This window comes from Callorhinus ursinus, unplaced genomic scaffold, assembly GCF_003265705.2.
Source record: "Callorhinus ursinus isolate GAN/ISIS: 27379988/994484 unplaced genomic scaffold, GSC_fseal_2.0 scaffold8, whole genome shotgun sequence".
Classification (NCBI taxonomy): Eukaryota; Metazoa; Chordata; class Mammalia; order Carnivora; family Otariidae; genus Callorhinus; species Callorhinus ursinus.
The window spans coordinates 59,932,143-59,959,457 of NW_027397070.1; the positions used below are offsets into that span (position 1 = coordinate 59,932,143).

General features: G+C 40.0%; 1 protein-coding gene and 1 long non-coding RNA gene across 11 annotated transcripts in view; one reads left to right on the plus strand and one right to left on the minus strand.

Annotated features, from left to right (window-relative positions):
• The window catches only part of TDP1 (tyrosyl-DNA phosphodiesterase 1), a 97,432-nt gene that overhangs the window by 29,114 nt on the left and 41,003 nt on the right, over nt 1-27,315 (plus strand). For 9 of the 10 annotated variants that reach the window (XR_012379123.1, XR_012379124.1, XR_012379125.1 and 6 more), the window contains 2 exons: nt 91-157; nt 1,758-1,865. Coding sequence is in view for 4 of the 10 variants with exons in the window: in XM_025869479.2 (XP_025725264.1) it covers nt 91-157; nt 1,758-1,865 (175 nt within the window). In the remaining 6 variants the exon portion in view is untranslated. Of the gene's footprint in view, nt 1-90; nt 158-1,757; nt 1,873-24,274; nt 24,410-27,315 lie in introns of all 10 variants that reach the window. The other variant, XR_012379127.1, reaches the window with a different exon arrangement.
• Nucleotides 5,199-10,314, minus strand: LOC141373191 (uncharacterized). Its single transcript, XR_012378894.1, has 3 exons — nt 10,223-10,314; nt 5,595-5,751; nt 5,199-5,324 (listed from the first exon to the last, which is right to left on the minus strand). It is a non-coding gene; the product is annotated as an uncharacterized lncRNA (long non-coding RNA).

Here is a 27,315-nt window from a genome sequence, read left to right on the forward strand (position 1 = left end):
TGGTTTTGTTTTTTCAGTGTTTACTGTAGATTCTTAATGAAGGATCCTAAAATTATTTTCTGTAATACTTGTTTTCTTCTTTTGGAAAAGCTGGGGGTTCTCTTCCCTATAGCATCCAGACAGCTGAAAAACAGAATTGGCTTCATTCCTATTTTCAGTAAGTAATTGGTTTAGAATGCTGCTATTGCTTCTTCAGGAATATGAATGTTATTTATGTCAGTGTGTTCTTTTAAAGAACCTTACATAATACAGCTGTATTTTTTCATCTACGTATGTTAGTGATAGAAATAACTTAAAACCAGGTTTTGAACATTATTTGAAATAGGTTTTTAATACCAAAGGATAAAACTGATCTGTGAGGTTTGTATTTAAATATTGGCCTTCAAAGAAAAAAAAGTAAAGATGATGATGGGTAATTTACAATTTATGTAAGGAGCATTTTAAAAAAATGTTATTTGAGTATAATTGACACACCATCTTACCTTAGTTTCAGGCGTACGATGTAGTGATTCAGCAACATTTTAGCTCATATTTTCACATTATAATTCTTCTGTCTGCACATGTACATGCACATACTGTATGATTGCAAGCTTGCCGTGGGTGGAGTCCACACCACTTTTTGTCCAGCACATGGGATCGTATTTGGTTTGTTGTAAGGGCTCAGTGAATGGTTGAGTGGGCAGGTGAAGGGATTGTCTTTCATCCTCCTCTTGTTCCGGTGGGCACACTCTTGACTCTTCTAGGCCAGTGCAGTTTCCTGCTTGCTTCAGGCATGTGTTACACTTGGCCACTGGAAACAAAGGCCGATTGCATCTCAGTAGCTTGCAGGCTAATTCATTGTGTCCTTGTGGGCCCATCCGTGTGTCCCTGTAGACCCCCGTTGGGGGGTTATTCCTTACAGAGAACATTTCTTTATATTGATGAGTTCCTTTCACGAGTCATTCAAGTGAATTTAATGATTGAAGGAACAATCCACCTAATCCTAATTCTGGTCTTAGCCTCTTCTCTTTGCAAGAAAGGATTGTTGCCTCACGATGGTAGGCCCTCTCTTCCTACAGAACCTCAGTCCTGCAATACTGACAGGTAAATGTTAGCCTTGGACTGAATTGTTGCCAATTTATCCTCTTTTTTTTTTTTTTTTTTTTTTTTAAGATTTTATTTGACACAACACAAAAGCAGGGGGAGCGGCAGAGGGAGAGGGAGAAGCAGGCTCCCCGCTGAGCAGGGATCCCAGTGCAGGACTTGATCCCAGGACTCTGAGATCATGACCTGAGCTAAAGGCAGACACTCAACCCACTGAGCCACCCAGGTGCCCCATCCTCCTGCTTTTTAACATTGTTTTAATATCCTGTTGGCATTTTTCCCCATTTTGTACTTTCTTTCAACAACCTTCCTGAGCCCGTACTTGGTAACGCACTGTGGGAGCATGATTCCTCCTTTTAAGGAGCTCACAGTCCACGTAGGAAACAAGACATGCACATATGCAGTTGAAAACACAGCAGAAGTAATAGACATGAATATATACATGTCTTACTGGCAAAAAAAAAAAAAAAAACCAGTAAGGCTAGATACCAAAGGGTTACAGTGTTTTATCTTACTGCTCTCAAACAGAGTTTAATAAAATATTAGAGGTCCCATGAGAGAACTGTGTACCCACTGTTTAGATTATAGGATTTTGCTTTTCATAAAGTTTCCTAATACTAGGATTATGACAGGTTTATATTTTCTTACTGGTAACGGGTCTTTCCTGTCACTAGCAAATGGTCGGCTGACACATCTGGCCGCAGCAATGCTATGCCACATATTAAAACATATATGAGGCCCTCTCCAGACTTCAGTCAGATTGCTTGGTTCCTTGTCACAAGGTAAGTAGTCCTTATAGTCTTGGTGGGAAGAACTTTTTAAAAATGTGTTTTTAACTCCTGCTCTGAATACCGAATGGGTTGACAAAAAATGGTTTTGTAAATTGTCATTTAGTTTTCAGAGTGTGTATGTCTTCTGATCCTTATTTAAGAGGCTTATTACTTACCCCTTTCTAGTGCCTGTTATCGTTTCCTGATTTTGAGTCTTGATATTTATGAGGTCTGCATAAAGTCTGCATTTACTCTTGTTACTTCATACTTAAATAATAGGAATTAGGCAAGTTAACGTTCGGGGTAAATACAGAACAAAAATGATATGGTAAAATTAGTATTCCTTAATTACTTTCTCTTAGGTAATTAACATTTGACTGATCAAGTCTCTTATGTGTTTTTTTAACATCTTTATTAAATAATTAACATACTTTAAGATTCACCTATTTAGTCTGCAATCCGGTGATTTAGTATACTCACAGAATTGTGCAGCAATCACTATAATTTCAGAATTTTCATTACCCCTTAAAAAGAAATGCCTTACCTACTAAGCATTCTTGTGTCTATTTTTATAGCAAGGTAGATTGCTGTGCTCTTGGAAAAAGAGAACTGGACTAGAACTTTAGTTCTAACTCCTAGTCTGCCCAAAGGCCATTAGGCATCTCTTAATGATTTAATAAGACAATTAATGTTGTTAGTAATAAGGTATGACAGTAATCTCTTTAATGAAAAAACTTTGAAACAAAAATTTAAACTCATGAAGCAACTCTTAAGCCAATTAGAAGCAAAACCAAGTCCCTTCCCTAGCTTATGGAAATTAACACTTTTTACCTGGCTCAGGGTAAGGAACTGTGACCTGAATAGTGTTAGTGGTATACATCAGATGCAGCAGTGGGCTTCTGCAAAGGTTTTGAGGCACCATAGTATAATGGAAAAACATACATTTGAGTACTGAAGATTTAAGATGCTCTTCTGTCATTTACTAGCTCTGTGAACTTGCAAAATGTATTTAATCTGAGTCTGTTTCCTATTCTTTAAAATGGGAAAAGCAATGGCTGCCTTTTGGGGTTGTCTGAGTTAAATAAGATGCTTGAGGCTCCATGCATCTGACATAACAGACCGCAGGACATGATAGCTGTGATTATGCTAGGTCAGGCTTCACTGTCAAGACTGAAGGATGGCCAGGGGAATTGGTACACATTTCTTTGCTGTGTGTCTTTAAAGTGAAACTTTGGCTTCTGAAGTAGGTTTCCTGGGTGTGAAGACCTGAATTAGAGATTGCCTGGGTAGAGAAGTCATTGCCTAAGACAGATAGGTAGTGCCAGGGAGAACAGAAACCTCTAAAATGTATGTGGCCTCGTCCTTGGGCAAGTTCAATCCCTAGTTGCCTTGGTAAGTGTGAGATTGTTGTTAATCCCTCTCCCAGTTTTCACACTTTAAGCTCTAAATTTTTTTTTTTTTAAGATTTTATTTATTTGTCAGCACAAGCAGGGGGAGCGGCAGGCAGAGAGAGAAGCAGGCTCCCAGCCGAGCAGGGAACCCGATGCGGGATTCGGTCCCAGGATCCTGGGATCATGACCTGAGCCGAAGGCACAGACACTTAACCAACTGAGCCACCCAGGTTCCCTAAGCTAAATTATTTAAATATTCCTGACTTAGTGATGAGAAATGAACAATATGCTACCCAGCCTTCTACAAAGCTAACTAACAAGAACATAAATTTGGATATATTACGGACCCTTGAACATAATCCAAAGGAATTGGATTTTCAGAGACTACATTTCAGTGTCAGCTCATCTGTTCAATAATTACTAAGCCACGTTATTAAGTTGCAAGTAGTAAAAAAGGAAACCATGTTATGAATTGGCAGTATTAAAAGCCTGGCTTTAATATTGCTTCTGCCCCATCGTGATGCTTTGTGTGACATGTGAAAGTCACTTCCTACCTACCCTGATGATGAGTCCATAAGACTAGGTGAATTACCTACCTGCTTGCTATTCTAAAATGCTACCATTGGATATACTTGAGTAGTGGGCCATCATTCATCCCAAGGACTGAATGTTTTGTGTTTATTTACATGACTTATTTTGTTTTGTGTCTAATACCTTAAATTAGACATTTTTCTCAATCTGGTGTGACAGAATTCTCTAACAGTGTGGGTCATGTTCTAGGGCTCTACCCAGTATATATTCATTTTTTTTTTTTTTGGAGTAGTCAAGGTTCTTCCTGCAATCATGCCACTTTGCATGAAGGTTGAATTGAACTTGAATGCTATCCTTCCAACTTTGAGAAAAATCAGATAGGATTTTAACCAATGTAGGAAAAGCCTTATAGAGAAATATATCAGTTATTTGGTAAAAGTGGTCTTGTCTAGCATCATGTTATCCTGCTGGGAAAACTGTTGCCTAGAGAAATGTAGACTTGAGTCTCTTTCTACATCATTGGACAAGTTGAATTTACTGTTTATTTGGGAATTGTTTTCCTCAGAGTAGAGTGAAAAGATGGATGTACTTCACTCAAGTTAGGTATTTACTGATCCTGTTTTAAGGGTACGAAGGGAGGTTGAGATTAACACTGAATAATCCTTGTCTAAAGGCAAAGTTTTTGTAGTCGAGTATAATGATGGCATTGGTTGAGCTCTGGGAATACAAAGCAAGACGTGACCCATGCCACGCAGAGGCTGCAAGAAGAAATGGGACACTGTATACTAGTTGTTAACCTGTGTAAGAATCTGGTGAATGCACCTTTACAAATATATTTTCTGGTTGGGGTGGGGTCAGGGTGGGTCAGAGACCAGCTAAAGCTAAGGCAATGGTATCTTGGATAGGCCCGGAAGCATGCCTAAGAGTAAACCAGAAGACTGGAAGGTGACTCTAAGCAGAGGAAGGGGACGCAGAGGCCACAGAGCTGAAAAAGTACATAGGGTTTTCAGGGAACATCTGAGTGAATCTGCAGTTAGATGAAAGAAAAGAGATTCCTATACCTTCAGAATGGACTTTCTTAAGCTAGGGCACCATTATGTTAAGTCCAGAAAGCATTCACTGTCTATTTATTCATTTAATATTTGTTGGTTTTGTATTATGTGAATGACTGCTTTCCTATTGACTGGTTATTACTCAATTCTGACTTGGAAGTTAATTTGTTAAGAATTTGAAACTTGTCATGGATTTGTGGCTTCTAATTTTATTCTGGAATACCTAGGCTAAAAACCATCATCAACTTATCAGATATATAAAGATACAGCAGTTGGTGATTTCAACGTAACAGACACTGTTCTAAGCACTTTTTGTTCATTTAATTTTCACAACTGCCCCATGGGGACTCAGAGAATGGTTAAGTAGGCTGCCCATAGTGACATAGTAGTTAAGTTGTGGAAGCAGGATTTGAACCCAAGGAATTTGACTCCACAGCTGGCACTCTCCACCTCAACTTTCTGATGCCACTCTTAACAGCTGATAGTGTACCTATTTTCTGTGAAGACAGGTCAAAAGAAGCTGCATCACTTTACTTTGATTGTGGTATGGAAAAAAAAACAAAACGTAGCATCCCAGTGTTAAAGAATGTCTGACATAACTGAAGTAATAATTTAGAAAATACTTAAGAGCCCACTCTCAGCCCTTCTACAATAAGGAAAAATGTAGATCTGAAATATAAGTGACATCTACCAGGAACTCCCATTTTTTTTGTTTCTTGGTTTGCCACCTTCTTTCAAAGTCAGAACATCCCAAACTGAGCTCTTACCTAGAAGGATATTTCCTTCCCAACATCCATTTTGGCCATGGTGGTACCTGCCCACTCCTTTATCCTCAGGCTTACAGCCCAGCTGTCCTCTTGCTATTCCTTCCTTTGAGCATTCTGCAGCATTTACTGAGGTCCTTCCTCTTGTGAATGCAGGGCACTTGGGATAAAAAACATAAGCATCAGGACGCTTGGGTGGCTCAGCATCTGCCTTCGGCTAAGGTCATGATCCCAGGGTCCTGGGATCGAGCCCCGCATCGGGCTCCTAGCTCGGCGGGGAGCCTGCTTCTCCCTCTGCCTGCCACTTTCCCTGCTTGTGCGTGGGCGCTTACTCGTGTTCTCTCTCTCTATCTCTGACAAATAAAAAAAAAAAAAATCTTAAAAAACAAAACATAAGGATCTTAAAGGCCCTACCTAAATCTCATCTGCGATGTTAGAAGCCAAATATAGAAGTAATTAAAATAAGAAGAGACCGATTCTGTGCTTGAGGTGGGCATGTGGTTGCTTTGGATAGGATAATCAAAGCCTGTTCATTCTTACAATGTCTCAGACTTTACTTTTCTGATCTCTGAAATTACCGAGTCAGATTGCCTATCTGCAGTCCCATCACACACATGGTCCACTTCCCAGGCCACCTTTCCTTTCCTAGTTGTCGAAGACCATCTTTCAGAAACATGAATTTTTCTCACCGTCCCATGTTCAGTTTCCCCCTTCCTATATGCTAAAATCCAGAGTGCTCCTTGGCATTGTGACCGTAACCATACCATTTTCACCTTTCCTATGCTGTGTTCTCCAACATGAACTGCCAGAAGCAGCTTCCTATGCCCCAGTTATGCCCCAGTAATCACCCTGCCAGCAGTCTTCTCCTGATGCCTTTGTCTTTTCTCGCTGCCTTTCCAAGTGCTGCCCACCTCATAAGAGTTGTCTCAGGTCTGGTGTCCTCTCTTGGAGACTCTGCCAGCCTCCTGACTTCTTTCTCCTCCAGATCCTTAGAGCACTTATGTAGGTACCACCATTGGAGCTTGTAGCTCCTACATCATTGTCTTATCTCTTCTTGTAGAGAAGAGATCCCTTATCTGCACAGCAGCTGTAAGGATGAGGTGCCACACTCAGTGACATGACCCACAGGCTGAAAGAAGTCCACAGTTACAAGTTCACTGTGATAAATTGATAAAGTACAATGAAAGAACTAGAAGTGGAAGTAAAATTGTAATACAGGTGCAAGAGTTACTAGTGACAGTCTAGGACGACCATTGTGTATTAACTTCTCAGCCATTAGAATGAAAGCATTTTTATCAAACAACTCCTTGTGCACATGTATCCATTGTGCCTTTGAAACACTGTGTTCCAGGCAGGTGTGTCTCTACTCTGCTCCCGCATCATGTTTGCTCACTCCACTGCAGTGCCTCTGCTTATGATACTCATTTGCCTAATACATGCTGCCTCCCCTCTCCCCAAGAGTCCTAATTCTGTTTCCTCAAAGGCCCAGTTTAAAATTTACAGCAGGGGCACCTGGGTGGCTCGGTCAGTTGAGCATCTGACTCTGATTTTTGGCTCAGGTCATGATCTGAGGGTCATGAGATTGAGCCCCAAGTGGGGCTTCTCTCTCAGTGGGGATCTGCTGGAGAGTCTATCTCTCTCTCTGGCCCTCTCCTGCTCACGCACGCACTCATATGCTCTCTTTCAAATCTTCAAAATGTACAGCCATGAAGGGATGCCTGGTGCTGCTCGTAACAGTAGTACCCTTGCTTTGGAGTGCCTTTGAAACAGCCTCCCTGTTCAATTTGTGTGCCAGTGTTTACTTGACTTTACTCTGTCCCAGTAACCGGTAATAAGCTCATGCAGATCTGGGACCAGATCATCCTCTTAAGTACCCCATAATATTCGAAGTGCTTTTCTTGAATGCCAGTGGTATGCCAGGCAGAAAGAACACAAGGTGATACAGTATGGCTTCCATTTCTTCCCTCAAGAAGTCTGAGTTCTGGGTAGCAAGAATTAAAATGGGACACACATTGCACTCAAGGACACTAGTAAAGCCATATGGAGCTCAAGATGCTGTATTTTCACTAAATGCTTGAGAGTATGAACAATGTGTCCAGCAAGACTTCATGTTGCTGCTCTGTGTCAGGCATTGCTTACACCGTGAGGAACAAGAGCGACAGAGAACCTATCCTAACAGCTTTCATTTTAGCCAGAGCAGGGTGGGAGAGGCAGACCATAATACAAATGAGTCAGCATGAATTATCAGATGAGGGCTAGAAACAACAAAATGGGGTGATGTTGGAGCACGTCTGGAGGGGTCAGAGAAGGCCTGCTTTCGGAAGTAACATTTGGGCTGAGTTGATCTAAAGGTGGGGGTAGGCCCTCAGTTGGTAGAGTATGTGGAACATTGGAGTGGCCCAGTGTGGCCATGCACAGGCCATGCCAGATCATACAGGGCCTTGAAGGCCAGAATAAGAGTTTTATTCTCAGTGCTGTGGAGACCATATGAGAGTTAAACAGTGGAATGACATCTGATATGTGTCTTTTAAAGATAACCCGGACTGCCGATTGGAGAGTGGGTCATTGGAAATGAGTAGATGTGCATAGGCCAGCTGGGAAGCATGGAGAGATTATGGTTTCTTAGACAGAAGTGAGTGTTCATGGGGAAAGAGCAGGTGGATACGGGCTACGTGAAGGGGGGTGGGGTACTGTCTGTATAGAACATGCCCCAAAATCTGTCTTGAGGAAAGGCAATCAGGATGGTGGAAAGAGCATGGGTTTGGAGTTACACAGACCCAAATCCAAAGACCCACTTAGCATTTGTGAATTAATAAACCTCGCCAGGCACCAGTTTCCTTCTCTCTGAAAGTAGGATATGACCTTTAACTGTCAGTTTTGTTCAGAGGCTTGAAACAAGTTACATAGAGCAGCTGTCATCAGGAAGTGGTACATGTTCAACAGATGACACTTATCTTCCCTATTTAAGCTTAATTTTGAATATTCTAAGTAATGTTTGTAATATTTCATCCTAAGTACATGAAACGACTATAACAAGTATAGGGTAATAATACTTCACAGTAGCAGCTCAACCTGTAAATTCGTATGGAAACCTCAGAATCCATCAGGCACTTGAAGGAATTGCATGGTTGTCCTGAGACTTTTAGTCATCTTGGAGAATCTTCAGTGAAATGTCAGTCCCTGGGTAGGAGACTTTTAAAAGTCATTTCTGCCTTGGGGGGGTAAGAAAGAAGCAAGAGAGAGGCTTGACATTCATTGAGCAGCCACTTTCATGTGGCAGAAATTTCTAGCACTTTACCTATGTTGTTTCACTGAGCTGTCGCAGGAGTCTCAGGTAGTTTTGTTCCTTCCACAGGCGAGGGATAGGACTGCAGAACTGAGGACTCCATCCATTCCCCCAGCGAGTATCTGCCCACCGTGGGCAAAGCTGCCAACCCCAGGCACAGGGATAGAGGATAAGCAGAAGTGCAGTTCTCGCTCTCCAGGCATTTATGTTAGAACAGAAGCGGTTTTATCAAACAACAATTTTGAGTATTCTACACACGTAGATTTTCACCCAGCAAGGCCTTAACTGTCTTCCAGTTCTCAACCCAACATGATGGAGACTCTCCTTGCTTCCGTAGCCTAGTGCCTTCCATCATGGCCTGCGCCTCCTGCTGGGTCCGTTCTCTTTCCCTTTTGGTGTGGCTGCCTGTGTAACCATTGGCTTGCCCTCCAGACTTGGAGTGAAGTCCATGTCTTGGTTGACACACCCGCGCACCTGGCACATAGGGGTGCTCAGTAAGGATTTGTTAACAAGGAAGCTAGTGATGTCCAGGATTGGGACTGTGGTCATGCAAGTGCTGTCTAGACCTTGTGCAGAACTGAATGTGGGAGATGCTTCACATATGACTCCTGCATTTGGGGTGTGGTGGGAGATGGGAGTGGTAATTGCCATCCATGCAGAAATCAGGAAGGGGAACTGGTTTCAGGGGGAGAATGGTCACGTTGAGTGCAAATCTGTTCTCAGGAAGGACCTACCCCTTCATCTTCTAAGACTTCACCTGATAAAGTCAGGCTCACCCATGGTCATCCTAAACTTTTTGATAAACTCAGTTTATTGATAACCTGATCACAGGAATGAAATCCCATCATATTCACAATTTTGCTCATGCTCGAAGAAAGAGGTTTATACCAGATGTCTACATCGGGAGCAAGGGCATTAATCCTGGGGGCCATCTTCCAATTCTGCCTTCCATAGGATTCATTGGTATTTATTACCCAGTTAGATCCCTCCCCAACTTTGACTTGAAATAACTTCTTCCTCTTCTCAAATTGAGGTTTATTTTTCATAGTTAGGCAAAACTATCCTTGAACATACTCAAAAGACTGAGTCTCAGCAACCAAAGGCTATTTGAGAAGGGAAATTCTATAATTATCTTGAGCCAAAGGCTGCTTTATTGGATTGAAAGAGTAACCCTGCAGCGTGACTGCTTTGGAGAACCACATTGACCAGCATATGTAGAGTTGTTAAAAGTAAATCTTGCAAAAGATAAGTAGAATCCCAAAAGATTCTAATCTGAAAAAAACCCTTATCACCTTAGAAGTGTCCTTCACGTGTTGCTCCCAGCGTATACATAATATCTTTTTACCTGTTGTTTCTCCACCGTTATAAGTAGAGGACATTGGCTTTCTGGTCATGGGGACTTTATTTTACTCCACTGACATTTGATAGATGTGTCTACTGAAAATCAGGGATTGAAATCTTTTATAAAAATGCTAGCTTTACTACAGTTTTCATCTTCTATTACTTATCCTTCTAAATATACGTGAATCACAAACTTTTTAATAGCCTCTTTCGTTATGTGTTGTGATTGGGGTTCTGACTGAAAGTCTTTTGAATAGATCCTGGGTTAGGTTTTACTATATAGTTGTCATATCACCGAGGATTCTAATATCTGCACTGAAACCATTTTTAATGAAGTCTCTACTTCATTGGACTGTATGCTTTAGAAGTATTCTACTTTAAGAGAAAATGAGTTTGTAATTCCTACACTTTTCCTCTAAAAGATTCATCCTATTGGTAACTTTTGTTTAATGTCTTGTGTTTTCAGACCAGCAAATACCGTGCCTAGCACGGTGCCTGGTCTATAGCAGCCCAGAAATTTTTGAATGAGTGATTGATATTCCCTGTAATGCAGCTACCATTCATTTGCTCACTGTTTCTCAGATTCTAAGTTTATTTTTTTTTTTGTACTGTCCGGAATGATTTTGCTTATCCTTAAGGTGTATTTCAAGTGTTCCCCTTTGAAAATTTTTCTAGCTCAGACATAATTCATTGTTTTTCCCCATTGTGTTTTTGTAGCACTTTTTGCTTGATCTTTTTTACATGTTCCTTCTTGGTTATTTCTGGGTTCCTTTGCCTCAATACAGTATGAACTGCTTGAGAACAGGTGCCAGGTTTTACTCATCTTTAGATCCTCAGCATCTAACTCTGCACAGCATATCATTAGTGACCTATACATACTTGAATGAGAGCCCTTCACAAAATGTTCCAATAGGGAATAATATATAAACATAATAGGAAAAGGGTAGATGGAAAAAGTTTGTTTTCCCATTCCCCAGCCATCCTGCTCCTTAACCTCAAACTATTACTACTAATGGGTTGCTTGGGTTGAATAGCTTTTAACCCCCTGACTCATCAAACCAAGGTACCTCAGAGGGTGGATGATATTACCCCATCAGGCAGTGGACTATGGAAGAAATAACACTGAGATGGGAGTCCAAAGATCCACATTCTAATTTGCAATTGCCACTTACTAGACTTGCCACGTAAATTTTGGGAATGCCCTTTATAGTCTGGGTTTTCTCTCTCTTGTGGAATGTTTTGAGGATGATGGAAAATACATGTAGAAGTTACCTACTCCACTGTGTGATGTATTGAACATTAACTGCTTGATTTTAGTGGCTGTCAACAACCATGTGTTAAGCTTATGTTCACTAGGCCTCTTAGGATTCAAGAAATCCGCTTAAAAAGCCTTTGTTTTGTTCATCAGATATGTGACCGAAAGATTTGTCCATAGTTAAATCCTTTTCTAAGTTCAATGTGATTGACAAATTGGTCAAAATTATTCTATGAAATCAAGACGAGTACCATTAAGCCAGAAGTATATTATTCAAAGAAACTTAAAACTTGCACTTACGCTTGAACTTAAGATGTTATGTTGGCTGGCAATTTTCTCTTTTCTCTGGTTGCTTTTATTTCAAGCTATTTATAGTTTTTGATCCTACCATGAAATCATCCTATATTTGAAATTACTGGGACATGATGACAAATACAGTGTTTGAATTTTACCACAGGACCAAGCAGGCAAGAAGACGAACTTGAAGAAACAGCTTTGGCTAAAAAAATAATTCCAAGGAGTAATTGGCAAACCCAGTGAGCACAATTAGGAAAGCTGTGCATTGTGGCTGGGCAGAAAGCATTGGCAGTTACAGTTGCCTAGCAACTGACAGGCATTGCAGGATAGTTGGGGAGAAGCAGAAATGTTGGTACTGCCACGTTAGGGGAAAACGAGACAAATGCTTAACTATAAAACCACCATGGCTTTTTGAGGAAACATATGACCTGGTACTCTGCTCTGATTTTCAGCATTGCCGTGCACATACTTCTCTAATGTCTGTTCCTTTGGCTCCAAAACAGTATTTTTTCCTCTGTCTGATTTTTTTTTTTTTCCTGCAGTGAAAATCAAATTGGGTCATACAAAAAAATACTGATAGATGTCACTGGGTAGACTTAGTTGCCTGGCACTGTGGCTCTAAGATATTGGGGTTAGTTGGTTTGCCTCATGTACTTTCTCAAAAATAATGGTATCAGTACCAAAGTCTACAGATGACTTCCTTTATGCATTAGAGATGATTGGAGGTCCTATCCTCACCCTTACTTTCTTGCATTCTGCTACAAGTAGACCAAGACCAAGCCCCTTTTCATGCTCATGGGAGCTTGTCTGAGGGGAGCTCTATCCCTGATGGGGAAAAAACCCTGAGCTCCCCTCACCTAGGGCCTCTAGACTCTTTGTACACTTGTACTGTTAGTCATGAAGTATACCTGTGGCCAGAGATGAGGTTCTGTTTGGGAGTCCTTCACCAGGTTCTAGCCCCCAGAGAAAACCCATTATAATACCAGATACTTTTCATGATGCGTACTATATGCTGACCAAGTGGTTTTTGTTTGTTTTGGTTTTTGATTTTTTTTTTAGTAGATACACAATGTTAAATTAGTTTCAAGTGTACAACAGTGATTCAACAAGTTTATGCATTCTGCTGTGTTCACCAAGTGCTTTTTTTATTCTAACTTATTTGATCCTCTTAATTAGGAGCTACATAGTAATGTTCCCATTTTAGAGATGTGAAAGTGACCCGGTTGGTAAGGTGGTAGAGCTAGGATTGCAACCCACATAGTCTAGCAGGAGTATTTCGTACGTGTGTGCTAGGCACTGCTCTAGGCTTCGGTTATGGATGGCGAACAAGGCAGGCATGATTTCTGTCCACAAGGAACTTGTATTCTAGTTGGTGTAGCCCTCTTGTCCTTCTGCTTTAGGATCAGCAGCTGACTGAGCCACCCAGGTGCCCCTTAGACACTAAATCTTGACCTTCATTTCTCTTGCCCACCTCATCCTAAGGTTGTGAGGAAAACACACAGCTCAGAAACTTACTGCAGCCCCCATTTCCTTAAGTATTTGCCAAGTCTTCCCTCTTCCCCGCTGACATCCTTTAGCGCTGTTGGGCCAGGCCTTCCCCTGACTCCTCTTTCCCTGCCCTTCGGAATGCTGTGTCTTCCTACCCATTGCATTACCATAGCTCTCCCAACCTGTACAGGTTTTAGTTCTGCCATAGCAATCATTTGTGGCCCTTGCTGAGCAAGCTCTGACAGCTGTGGGCTGCCAGTGAGTGCCGTGGTGCTGCTTGTTCTCAGCCTCTGGGTGTCCTGCCTCTTGATTCACTGATCAAGTGTTCACAGAGCATCCATTCTGTGCCAGGCATTGTTGGGTTGTTGGGGTATAGCACTTTAAAGCTTCAGTGCTTTTTTTGCCTTTTTTTTTTTTTAAGCGAGAGCGCCCTTGCATGTGGGAGCGGTAGGAGAGAATCTTAAGCAGGCTCCAATGCTCAGTGCGGAGCCCGACATGGGGCTCCATCTCATGACCCTAAGATCATGACTTGAGCCAAAATCAAGAGTCGGATGCTTAATCAGTAAGCTTCAGTGCTCTCTTAAAACACTTCTTCATCCTGGGCATCCAGTTTCCATTTATTGGTCAATATCTGGGCAGCTGACAGAGGTCTTGAGTATCTAATCCTCTGGCCTCTGCTTATCCAGTCTGTTTATACCAGACTCAGCCATGTTGCATAGTGGTTAATGCCACCCACAGCCTCTGTCTTCTGGATGTTTCTCTTGTCCCTTATCACTGATCATTGTGTGTGTATAAACATTTATTCTTTTTCACACTTTGGGAGGCTAGAAGTTTGAGATCAAGGTGTCAGTAGGGTTGGTTTCTCTTCTAGATGGCCATCTGCTAAATCTGTGTGCATTGTCTCAACTCTACCCTCACGTATTCTTAGTTTTCCATTTATGTTAACTGGAATTTGATTAAATATTAGTTTCAGGTGTACAATATAATAACTCAGCACTTCCCTATAGCACCGGGGGCTCATCACAAGTCTACTCCTCAATGACTTGGATGGAGCTAGAGAATATTATGCTAAGTGAAATAAGTCAGAGAAAGACAGATACCATATGATTTTACTCATACATGCAATGTAAGAAATGAACAAAGGTTGGGGGAGACAAACCAAGAAACAGATTCTTAACTGTAGAGAACAAACTGATGGTTACCAGAGGGGAGATGGGTAGGGAATGGGTTAAATCATTCACTCTTTTACTCCTCTTTTTTGCCATTTGCAAATACACATTCAGTACCTCTTTCTGTTAACCTTGCTGGGCCTGTGGGCCTGCAGATGTCCCTCAGCTTGGCATATTGGTAGCTAGATCTGCTGATCCACTGAGAGCTTGATCAGTATCTGGTGAGGGTTAGGTAGGTGGTGTGTGTGTGCATGCAAGTGTTCAGGGGAATTTTTTACACTGTAGCAATTAAATGCATCCAGGGTGGTACTAATAATGTGGGGTGTCTTTCAGAGGAAAGAGAGCTCTTCTGCCTTAAGTAACTAAATGAAGCTTCAGAAAGTGGTACTTTTTTGATAGGTCAGGGTGGGTACTTTAGGTAGAAGAAATCCTATTTTAGAGTCATGAGACAAGTTGTGCTGGGGGAGGTGGGGAGATCATCTGGGCTGGCATGAAGCCTTGTGGGGGAAGGATGGGGAAGAAGCCTGACAGTGGTTGGGGCCAGGCTTGTGGAGCTTGTACAACAGGTATAGGATTTCAGACTTTTCCGAGGATCACTGAATATTTTTGATGAGACAATGAGATGACCAACAGTGTTGTGATAATATTACTGATAAAGGCTACTCTTCACGACTTTATGATTGACATACTGTTCTCATGATAATGTTGTCTTGTGCTCTGAGATCTAAATGGAGCAGGTATTGTCATAGCTATTTTAAGAAAGTAGAAACAGGTACAAGTGTCAAGGCTAGTAAGTGGTTGAACTGGAACTGTAACCCAGATCTTTTGTTTCCTCTAAGTCCTACTCTTTCTGGAATTAGCTTATGGGGTGGGTTAAAGGAAGTAAAGCATGGAGGCAGAAAAACCTACTGAGCAACTGATACGAAATTCCAAATATGGAACTCTAAAGGTGCAGTGGAATAGAAAAACCAGGGCATTCACATAGAGAAACGATTACAGAAGAATCGGAAAGACTCAGAACAGATTGAGAGGGCAGGAGAAATAGGGTTGTGAGCGTAGCTCTCTAGGGGAGAGAGGCACCATCAGGCCTTGGGGAGCTGGTCACTAACCCCGAGGAGGCTACTCCTCAAGCTGTCTCAGAAGGTCCTAGTAGAAACCATTCATTTGCTCTGCAGCACCAGTACTTTGTGCTGCTCACTCTGAGGCTCCCAAGGGATGAGAAGAGCTCCCAACAGGCTGCATCGCTGTGGGGTACAGGCAAATAAAGGCAGGGACACTTTGTCAGGGGACCAGGGGAAGACTCTTTGTTACTCAGATGGCTTTCCAGGGTCTCTAAGGTAAATTGAACAAGTGCTGGCTGTACGTTCGACTGTAGTGTTACCCATCTATAAACAGTCCACTGTCTGCAAGCTATCTTGCTTCTAGGCCGTTGGGTCAGCCCTCTGGGCTGTTTCTCCATGTGTAAAACCAGATATCGGGCTAAAGCAGGGATTTTCACGCCATGTTCCTTGGAGCCCTAAGGGTTCTGGAAACTCCTTTCAGAGCCTGCTACCACAGTGGGTAGGGGAAAGAGGAATTCAGGTAATTCCTGGTTCACCTAGAGATACTTTTATCTGCTTGAAATGTTTCCTTTGAACAAAGGACTCTCCGGATTTTTCTTTTTTAAAAAACTGAAAAGCCATTATGATAATCTCCTGAGCCCATCTCACATTTTACAGGTTTAAGTATTAGTACTTCCCAAACATTATCTTTATGTTGTTTTTTCAATATACTAAGAACTTTCACCTAGATTATTTCATTCATTCCTCATTATTAACCAGGGAAGTGAACAAATGATGTCAAACCCATATTATAGATGAAAAGGTGGCACCCAAAGAACATAACCCCAAGGTAGTAACTGGCCAAAACCAAAACTCAAATCATACGAGTCAATTGCTCTTTTCAAGTCTTTGTGTTGCCTTTCCACTATAGGAGGTGGACCAGAATAATGGAATACGTCAGTAGAAAATGAGATAGTAAGCAGTTTTTGGTTATCGTGGTGGTTACTACTAAACACACTGAAATTCTTTGGTAGGATGTTCCAGATACCAATTTTGACCTGAAATTGGTAAAGCAACTTTTGATCCTACTAGACAGTATGTTTTGTCCTTTTGGATTCTGGATACTGATATGATGGCTTCTAAAGCCCATGTAATTCCATCTGTGCGATCGAGGATAGATGGATCCTTTTATTTTTAATTTTTGTTTTGTTTTGTTTAGAGAAAGAGAGGGGCAGAAGGAGAGAGAGAATCTTAAGCAGGCTTGATGCCCAGCACAGAACCCGATATGGGGCTTGATCTCACGGCTCTGAGATCATGACCTGAGCCAAAAGTGAGAGACGCCCAACCGGCTGAGCCACCCAGGTGCTCCATGGGTAGATGGATCTTTTTAAAGACTAGGTTCACAGCTGGGCTGAATCATGCCATGGTACTAAAGCTAGCCCTCGAATTCAGTGTGGATATGAAAGCATTTGCCTGGGGATATAATATGCCTGTGGCTAAGGAACAAAATGAGGTTGCAAATAGATTTTTCAGCCTATTTGGTGAGTTGTCAGAATTGTGACTTGTAAAAGCCCACACCCAAGTAGCTGATCTCCTTTAGTGCTCTGCTCTTAATTGTGGGAAAACATGGGTCATAATCACTTTTTTCTTTTCCTGCTGGAATTACCTTGTGATGCCTTATATCTATAAAACAACATAGCCCCAAAACACAGCTTACCTATTGGGACTGACCTATTGTGTCCCCTTTGGTACTTAATTTCACAATATTGTTGGACATTTGCAGAATTGGTTTAATTTTAACCATGCTATTAAATTCCTAGTCACTATATTGAAAATTGGGGAGGACTACCTGGGTGGCTCATTCAATGAGGTGTCAGTCTCTTGATCTTAGCTCAGGTCTTGGTCTCAGGGTTGTGAGTTCAAGCCCCGTGCTGGGCCCTGTGGCATGGAGCCTACTTAAAAAAAAAAAAAAAAGAAAGAAAGAAAAGAAAGAAAAAAAATTAGGACATATATCTGTATCAAGGAGACCAAAATCCTCTTGATTTCCTTGACAATGCAATAGGACTATCTTTCTCACTATATTTCTGCCCTGGGCACTTGTGCTAGAATTATGAAATCAGTGAAGCAATCCATTGAAGAAACTTTAGACCTATCTACCACTGAAATTTCCTAGGATTAGGAGGCCTGGATGGATCTGCCTTCTGGAAAATTCCATTTTTTTAGTGAGTCACAACAGAGGAAGACCAGAGTCCGCTTTCTAGAAATTTAGCAAGGTTATTGATGTTGGTAATAGCTAACATCTAATCATTTATGTGCCAGGGACACTTTACACATCTGATACAATCCACACATTACCTTTATAAGGCAAGTATGTTACCATATTTTACAGGTACAGAACTTGAAGATCAGCAGTGTTGGCACTAATAGAAATGCATGCAAGCTCAGATTCTGCTCTTACCACCCTACTCTGCCTTTTGTGCTTAATTTTCAACAGTAAGACTTTTAACTCAGATTTTAAAGTTTTAATTTATAACAATAATGAACAAAATAGTCTTGATAAATTGTATCTTCTAGGCCTTTGTATATTAGTCTCTCTTCTTGAATTAATTAAATGTTTCTTGCCTATGTAACATCTGCAGGATTCAGTTGGGAGACATCTGTGGGCTGCAGTAGCCATAGACAGATAGCTTTTTGAAAGCAATGGGGTTTGTGGGGGAGGAAAGGGCTCAGATGGCCACAAAGGGGGGGGGGGCACGTAGGTAGAAGACCTCATGGACTAGGAAATGTTTGCATAGATGTGGAGACAGTCAGTAAATCAGTTCACTTAAGAGTAGCAGAGTCAGGAAAAGGCATAATGGGGTATAAGATTGAAAAGCATAAATCTGGTCAGACTGAGGAGGGTCCTAAATGCCAGGCTGTATATTTACCTCATGCTTAAGTAGAAAGGACACATGGATACTTTGAGAGCCTGGAGGAAGGTGTAAATGAGAAACCAGAGACAGGGCAATCCATTTGGATCCAGAGTCTAGGGTGAAAGGGGCAGAACTAGGGAGATCTCATTGGAAACAGAGGATGTTAGAGGGTAAAATAGCTTGGTGACTGGCTCTACTTGGTTTCCTGTGGAGCAGAGGAGTCCAGAATGCATATTTCTGAGTCTGACTGAATGAGACTGTGGATAGAGGGGAAAGTGGGAGAGAGCTAGTTTTCAAAGGGGAAAGGCATGCTGATAGGTTCTGTTTTTAGAGTATTGGGTTTGGGGTGATAATGTAACATTCCAATAGAGAAATCCAGTTTACGGTTGGAGATGTCAGTTGAATATGGTAAGAGCTCAAAGCTGGTGAAGTCTGGGAGTCATACTTGTCAGCATAATGTTTGCTGTCGGTGAGCGGGACAGTCTCCAAGAGAGGACAATAGAATGAGCCAAGGGCAGAGCATGAATTTAGAGGGGTCATGGCGGGGAGGGCAGCAAATGAGAAGAGAAGCTGAACAGTTGAGGGAAGAGAGGCAAGGATGAGAGATGGATAGTATGTGGAGAAAATGATATCCATGCAGCAGAGAAGTCTAAAACCGTTTCTCTACGATGGCATGGTTGACATCTGGGCCAGATGACTTTTGTTATGGGGGTTGCCTTCTGCACTGTTGGAGGTTAGCATCCCTGGCCTTCACTCACAAGCTGCCAGCAGCATGCCACCGTCTGAGACAACAGAAATGGCTCCAGACCTGGCACCATGTCCCCTTAGGGGCAAAACTGCTCCCAGGTGAGAACTGCTGATCTACCTAGAAGAATGAGGACTAGGAAAAGACCACTGGATTTGGCAGTTGCGAATATTGAGTGAGTGGAAATCAGACTACAGAGAATTGAAGAGGGAGAAAGGGAAGGAAAGGAGACTGAGGATGAAGACCACTCAGGACGGCAGAGTGGACGTAAGAAGCAGACACTTGAGCTCTGACCTTGGCACATTTTTATGGGATAGAGCCAGTGTTCGTCCACTGTTCTCTTTTGATAGGTTGTCCTGGCTATTCATTTTTTTTTTCTTTTTTTCTTTTTTAACATGGAACGTGTTATTTGTTTGAGGGGTACAGGTCTGTGGTTCATCAGTCTACACACTTCACAGCGCCCACCACGGCACACACCCTCCCCAGTGTCCAGCCCCCCCTCCCCCCACTCCCCTCCAGCAGCCCTCAGATTGTTTCCCGAGATTAAGAGTCTCTTATGGTTTGTCTCCCTCTCTGGTTTTGTTTCATTTTTTTCGTCTCTTCCCCTATGATCCTCTGCCTTGTTTCTTAAATTCCACATATCTATCAGTGAGATCATATGGTAATTATCTTTCTCTGATTCTTACATGTAAACTCAATAATCTTGTCTTGCTCTGGGGAAATAAAGCAATGGTATTTTTACTGGGATTAAATTAAAAGTACAAATAATTTAGTCCCATGTCTCTTCATGTGTATAAATAGTTCATTACTTTTCAAAATTAATAGACTATCTTTTTTAAGCAGTTTAACAAAAAATGGAGCAGAAAGTACCCTTCATCTCCCTTTCCTCTATTGTTAACATGTTGCATTGGTGTGAGACCTTTGTTAAACTTGAGGAGCCACTACTTAACTAAAGTTCATAGTTTACATTAGGGTTCATGTATATTCTATGGAGTTTAACAAAAGTATAAGGACATGTATCCATCATTACATTGTCATAAAGAGTAGTTCACTGTCCAAAAATCCTCTGTACTTCACCTATTCATCCCTCCTTACTACCATCCCTGCACCCATGCCCTGGCAGCTGCTGATCATTTTACTGTCTGTATAGTTTTGCCTTTTCCAAAATGTTATAGAGTGGAATCCTACTGCATGTAGTCTTTTCAGATTGCTTCCTTTCACTTAGCTACATGCATTTAAGGTTCCTTCATGGCTTTGATAGCTCATGTCTTTTTAATGTTATATAATAGTCCATTGTCTTGAGTATGCATCACAGCCTGCTGTCTGTTCACCAACTGAAGGACATCTTGGTGGCTTCCAAGTTTTGGCAGTGAAGAATAAAGCTACTATAAACACCCATGTACAGGTTTTGTGTGGAAATAAGCTTTCATGTCCTTTAGGTAATAATTAAGGAGCATGATTTCTGGGTTGCACAGTATGAGTATATTTAGTTGCAAAAGAAACTGCCAAACTGTTTTCCAAAACGGCTCTATCATTTTGCATACTCACCAGCAAAGAATGATAGTTCTTGATGCCAGTATTTGATGTTGTGGGTTTTTTGTTTGTTTTTCCATTTTTGGCCATTCTAACAGGTTTGTAGTGGTAGCTCGTTTTAAGTTGCAATTTTCTAATAACAAATGACATGGAGCATCTTAAGCTTATTTGCCATCTATATATCTTTTGGTGAGGTGTCTGTTCAGATCCTTTGCCAATTTTTTAATCAAGTTGTTTTTAGTTTTTATCTCATCACACCCAGAATTTGCATTGAATTTTATTTATTGAAGCCTAGTTGAAATACAGTATTTTCAGGTGTACAGACTTAGTGATTCAGCAGTTATATACGTTGCAAGTTATATACATTGCAAGATGCTCACCGTAAGTATTGTTACCAAATGTCACCATACAAAGTTATTAAATATTGACGATATTCCTTATGCTGTACTTTTCATCCCCCTGACTTAGCTATTTTATAACTGGAAGTTTGTTCCTCTTAATTTCCTCACCTATTTTACCCCTCCCCCCACACCCCTTCCCTCTGGCACCCACCAGTTCTATTAGTGAATCTATTTGTGTTTGTTTCTTAGATTACACATATAAGTGAAATAAATCATATAGTATTTGTCTTTCCGCCTGACTTATTTTGCTTAGCATAATCCCTCTAGATCCATCCATGTAAATGGCAAGATCTTATTTCTGTGGCTGAGTAATATACGGTGTATATATACCATCTTTTCCTCATTCATCTAGTGATGGACACTTAGGTTGCTTCCATATCTTGGCAGTAAACATAGTGGTGCACTTATTTTTCTCAAATTAGTGTTTTTATTGGGTAAATAACCAGAAGTGGAATTAATGGATCATACGGTATTTCTATTTCTCATTGTTTTAGGAACCTCCCTACTGTCTTCTATAGTGGCTACACCAATTTACAGTCCCACCAGCAGTGCACAAGGGTTTCCTTTTCTCCACATCCTTGCTAAGACATTATTTCTTTTGGATACTAGCCATTCTGACAGATGTGAGGTGATATCTCATTGTGATTTTGATTTGCATTTCTCTGATGATTAGTAGTGTCCGAGCATCTTTTCATAAATTTGTTGGCCATCTGTATATTGTCTTTGGAAAAATATCCAGGTCATCTTCCCGTTTTTAATCAGATTATTTGTAGGGGTTTGTTTTTGTTTTTTGGTTTTGTGTTTTTGTTTTTGTTTTTTTTTTGGTGTTGAGTTGTAGGAGTTCTTTATATATTTTGGATATTAACCTCTTACCGGATATGTCATTTGCAAATATCTTCTTTCAGTATGTTGCCTTTTTGTTGATTTCTTTCACTGTGCAAAAGTTTAATTTGTTGTGGTCTCAAGTGTTTTTGCTTTTGTTTTCTTTGCCTGAGGAGACAGATCCAGAAGAATATTAAGGTGAATGTCCAAGAGATTACTGCTCATGTTTTCTTCTAGGAGTTTTATGGTTTCAGGTCTCAATTTAGGTCTTAAATCCATTCTGAGTTTATTTGATGTAAGAAAGTGGTCTAGTTTCATTCTTTCACATTTTGCAGGTACAGTTTTTCCCAGCACTATTTATTGAAAAGATTATCTTTTTCCCATTGTATGTTCCTGCCTACTTTATCATAGATTGGCCATATAAATGTGGGTTTACTTCTGGGCTCTTTATTTTGTTCCATCTATCTATGTTTTTGTGCCAGTACCATACTGTTTAGATTATTATAGGATTGTGATATCTCCAGCTTTGTTGTTCTCCAGGTGGTATTGGCTATTCCAGGTCTTTTGTAGTTCCATGCAAATGTTAGTATTATTTGTTCTAGTTCTTTGAAAAATGCCATTGGTGTCTTCATAGTCAGAATTGTGTTGAATCCATTGATTGCTTTGGGTAGTGTGGACATGTTAATATTCTTCCAATCCATGAGTATCCTGTATCTTTCCATTTATTTGTATTGTCTTCAATTACTTTAATTAGGTGAAGTTATAGTGTGTTATAGTTTTCAGAGTTATGGGGTCTTTGGTCTTCTTGGTTAAACTTATTCCTAGGTATTTTACTTTTTTTTTAAAGATTTTATTTATTTGAGAGAAAGAGATTGAGAAAACGAGTGGGAGGAGGGGCAGAGGGAGAAGCAGACTCCCTGCAGAGCAGGGAGCCCGATGCGGGACTGGATCCCAGGACCCTGGGATCATGACCTGAGCCAAAGGCAGATGCCTAACCAACTGAGCCACCCAGGCACCCAGTATTATACTCTTTTTGATGTAATTATAAATGGTATCGTTCTCTTAATTTCTCTTGCTGCAGAGTTGTGTCTAGAAACACAACAGATTTCTATATATTGATCTTTTTCTTTTAGCGTGCAACTTTACTAAATTCATTTATTCTAAGACCTTTTTAGTGAAGCCTTTAGGGTTTTTTATGTATAGTATCATGTCATCTGTAAATAGTGACTGTTTTCTTCGTGAGTTTTAAGAGCTCTTTGTTTATTTCGGCTATGGGTCCTTTTATCAGGTGTGTGTTTTGCATACATTTTCTCCCAGTCCATGGCTTTTTATTTTCAACCTCTTAATAGTTCTATTTGCAGAGAAGTTAAGTCCAACTTATCAATTTTTTTCTTTCAGGGATTGTGCTTTTGATGTTGAATCTAAAAAGTCCCTTCTCTTTTAATGTTTGTTTCTTCATTTTTAGGCATGTACCTTATAAATCTAATCTGATAATCTCTACTTTAGTAGGTAACTTTAATGCTTTTGCATTCAGTGTTCATACTGATATATTTGTAATTTTCTATGATTTTACTTTATCCATTCTTGTTTCCATGTTCTTCTTTCTTTACCTTTTTCTCACTTCCGTCAGATTCATCAGGTTTGCTTTATTTTTCTTCTATTAATTTAAAAAGTGTAATCCATTTTAATCTTGAATCTAAAATCATTCGGGGTTTTCCTCTTCCTAAACAGCTAGAAAAATGTGGAACTCCAATTCTGATTGTCCTGTCTCTTACATGTTCTCCAGGATTATTGCTCCAGTATTATATTGAAGCCTTGGAAATGAATCATTCTTGTGGAGTTACCCACAGGTTTACTAATTTCTTTGCTTGTTTTTCTTCCTGGCATACCTGTCCTTTCAAGTGAATCTAGTTTTCTTTCCTAAACTATATGCTTTTTTAGTTCCTTGAGACCTCTTCACTGATAATAAGCTATTGGAGTTGTTTTTGTAAAACTGCCTTTACTTTTGCCCTCATTTGTGAGTAATAATTTTAACTGGATTTAAAATTCTAAGTTGGCCCTTATTTTCTCCCATTTCTTTGAAGAATTTTTTTCATTGGCTTTGAATTCATTTGTTGCTATTAGGAAATTGCCATCTAATTACTGTTCCTTTATGGGAAATCTATCTTTTGTCTCAGCCTGCTTTTAAGATTTTTCTTTATCTTTGGTGTTCTGTAGTTTTACTACAACAGATCAATAGATGTAGATTTATTTTTATTTAGTCTTAGTGGCATTTGTTGTACTTCAGTCTGAAGATCTACTTTTTAAACAGTTCTCTAAACTGGCTTTCATCACTGAGCGTATTAATTTATCCATTTTTGTTTTGTTTTGTTTTCAAGATTTTACTTATTTGAGAGAGAGAAGTATGAGCACAAGCAGTGGGGAGTGGCAGGCAGAGGGAGAGGGAGAAGCAAGCTCCCGGCTTGATCCCAGGACCGCAAGATCATGACCTGAGCCTAAGGCAGATGCTTAACCGACTGAGCCATCCATGTGCCCCTCAGCTTACCCATTTTTAGCTCCCTTTTATAACTCTTACTAAATACATTTGAGACCCTTTCAGTCTTCAGCCTTTTATGTTTCATCGCCCTGCCTGAGTTGTTTCCTATGTAATTTCTTCAAGATCTCTCTTATAGTTTATTAATTTTTTTAGCTGCAACCAATGTGTTATTTTATTCATCAGTTGAGTTTCTAATTTCAGTGACTATATTTTTCAATCTGAGGCTTTGTAGTTTAGAACTTAGAGCAGAGTCATGTGGGGTTCAAATTCTTGCTTTACCACTTACTACCTGTGAAACCACCAGCAAATTACTTAACTGTGATTTTTCTCATCCATTAAATTAGGATAATAGTATAGATATACTATAGGTATAGAATCTAATAGTTTAGAATGAGAATTAACAGAATAATAAGGGATTACATAGTGTGGTATGTGTAAGTGCTGTGTTTTAATTGCTATTGTCACATTTGCATTTTTGTTTTACTTTATTTCACACATCGTTTTAAATACATTTAATTTTAAATTACCATCTAATCAGTTATCCGAAGTCTAATCCTATTTTCTGTTGACTTTTTCTCATGATGGATTGGGATTATTTTCCTATTGATTTGAAATTTTGGGTTATAAAAGTGTCTCTTCATTGAGGCTTTAACTGTAAGAATCTTCTTTCGTCTGAGTGTGGACCTCTCTATCTCCAGATTTTGTTTCTGCCAATCTCTTCAAGAGCCTGAAACCAATGTTAATAGCTTGGCATGGGGTATGACACATTCCTGGCACTCCAGTATTTAGAGATCAGATAGAAGTGACCAGAGAGATTGAAAGTAGAAAACCAAAGTTTAACAGAAATCAAAGGAAAAGACTTCATTTTTAAAGGAGGGATCTGGGTGAGTTATGGAAGTTATATGCTGCTAAGAGATGAAGTAAGATGTGGAGGATTTCTGTGACTTTTGAGTGATTGCAGTATAGTGGTATGGGGAGAAGCCTTATGAAATAAAAGATTGAAGACTGAGATTTTTTTGTAGTATACCTAGTGCAATAAGAAGAAATTGAAGGCATAAAGATCATAAAGGAAGAAGTAAAACTATCTGTACTACAGGTGACATGATTGTAAATAATAAAGTTCTAAGTTAATATCAGAAGCACCAAATAGCTAGAAATAATTTTAACAAAAGTTGTGTAAGACATCTACACTGAAAACTATACATAAAACACTGCTGAGAGAAATACATGGAGATAGATATATAATGTGTTCATGGATTATAAGATTCAATATTGACATCAGTTGCTCCCAGCTTCTTTGATTTCATTACAATCCTGATCAAAATCCCAGAGTTTGTTGTAAAAAATCAAGCTGAGTCTAAAATTTGAAAATGCAAGTTATTAAGAATAGGCAAGACAACTTTAGAGAGCAAGCTGATAGCAAAATTTACATGTGTATATACAAAAGATCTAAAATAGCCAAGATGGTCTGAAAGAAGGTATTTACAGTACCTGATTTGAAGACTTGGCATAAAATGAGAGTAAGACTATGGTATAGTTTAAGAATAGATATTCTGATCGATGGAATAGAGTCCAGAAATAGATGTAATCAAACACATTTGACAAAGGCACCAGGTTTTCAGTAAATGCTGGTTAAGGCAGTTGGATATCCATGCAGAATAAACAAACCTTGGTCTGTCTCAAGCCATAAACAAAATTAGTCTCAGATGGTTGATAGTCCTAGGTAAGAAATCTAAAACTATGATGTGAAAACTGAAGAATATTCTCATGACACTGAAGTAGGCAGAGGTTTAATATATGGCACAAAAATGCACTTGACCATAAAAAATTGATGTATTTTTGGACTTCAAAAATATTTTAGAAATTCAGTTCATCAAAAGACACCATTTGAAGATGGATAAAGAAGGCCTTTCTAAACAAGACCTCAAACTCAGAAGATGGTAAAGGAAAAAATTGCAACTTGGATAAATTGTCTCCTTTCCCCAAAAAAGGAAGAAAGCAAGCAAGAAAGACCTGAAATATAAAGGTTCTCATTAGCAGCTTCAGCAAACTGGGAGAACATTTGCTGCATAATTACAGTATATGAAAAGCACCGTGAGATAAAATAATGGCTCCTCAAAGTTGTCCTAATTTCCAGAGCCCGTGAAGGTAGCAGATGGAATTATAATATGGGAGATTATCGGAGAGAGCGCAGCGTAATCACAAAGGCACTTAGAAGTGAAGAGGGAGAAGTCCAGAGTGATGGCGATAGGAAGAGAACTCCACTGACCTTGTTGGCCTTTGAAGGTGGAGCAATGGAGACATGAGGAATGCAGGTGGCCTCTGAAAACTGGAAAAGGCAAGGAAATGAATTCTTCCCTAGAGCTTCCAGAAGAAATACAATCCTGCCAACACCTTGATTTTAGTCCAGCAAGTCCCATTTTAGACTTCTGATCTCCAGAAGTATAAGATAATGAATTCGTGCTGTTTTAAGCCACTAAATTTATGGCAGTTAGAGCAGCAATAGGAAACTGCATACTGGTTATCAGTAAAAAAGACAAGTAATGTAATTTTAAGATGGTTAACTCACAAAATGAAACCTAGATGTCCAATAAATACGGTTAAAAACACTGAATACCACTAGTAATCAGAGAACTCAAATTTAAATGAGATCTAGTTTGCCTATTAGATTAGCAAAAATTTTCATAGATACTATCCATGCAGTCTTCGCAAGGATCCAAGAAGAGTGTCTTTATACATTGTTGGTGATGGTCTAAATAGGAAAGATGTTTTAGAGGGAAAATCCATCAAAATTAAAGATTATTTCCGGGCGCCTGGGTGGCTCAGTCGTTAAGCGTCTGCCTTCGGCTCAGGTCATGATCCCAGGGTCCTGGGATCGAGTCCCACATCGGGCTCCCCG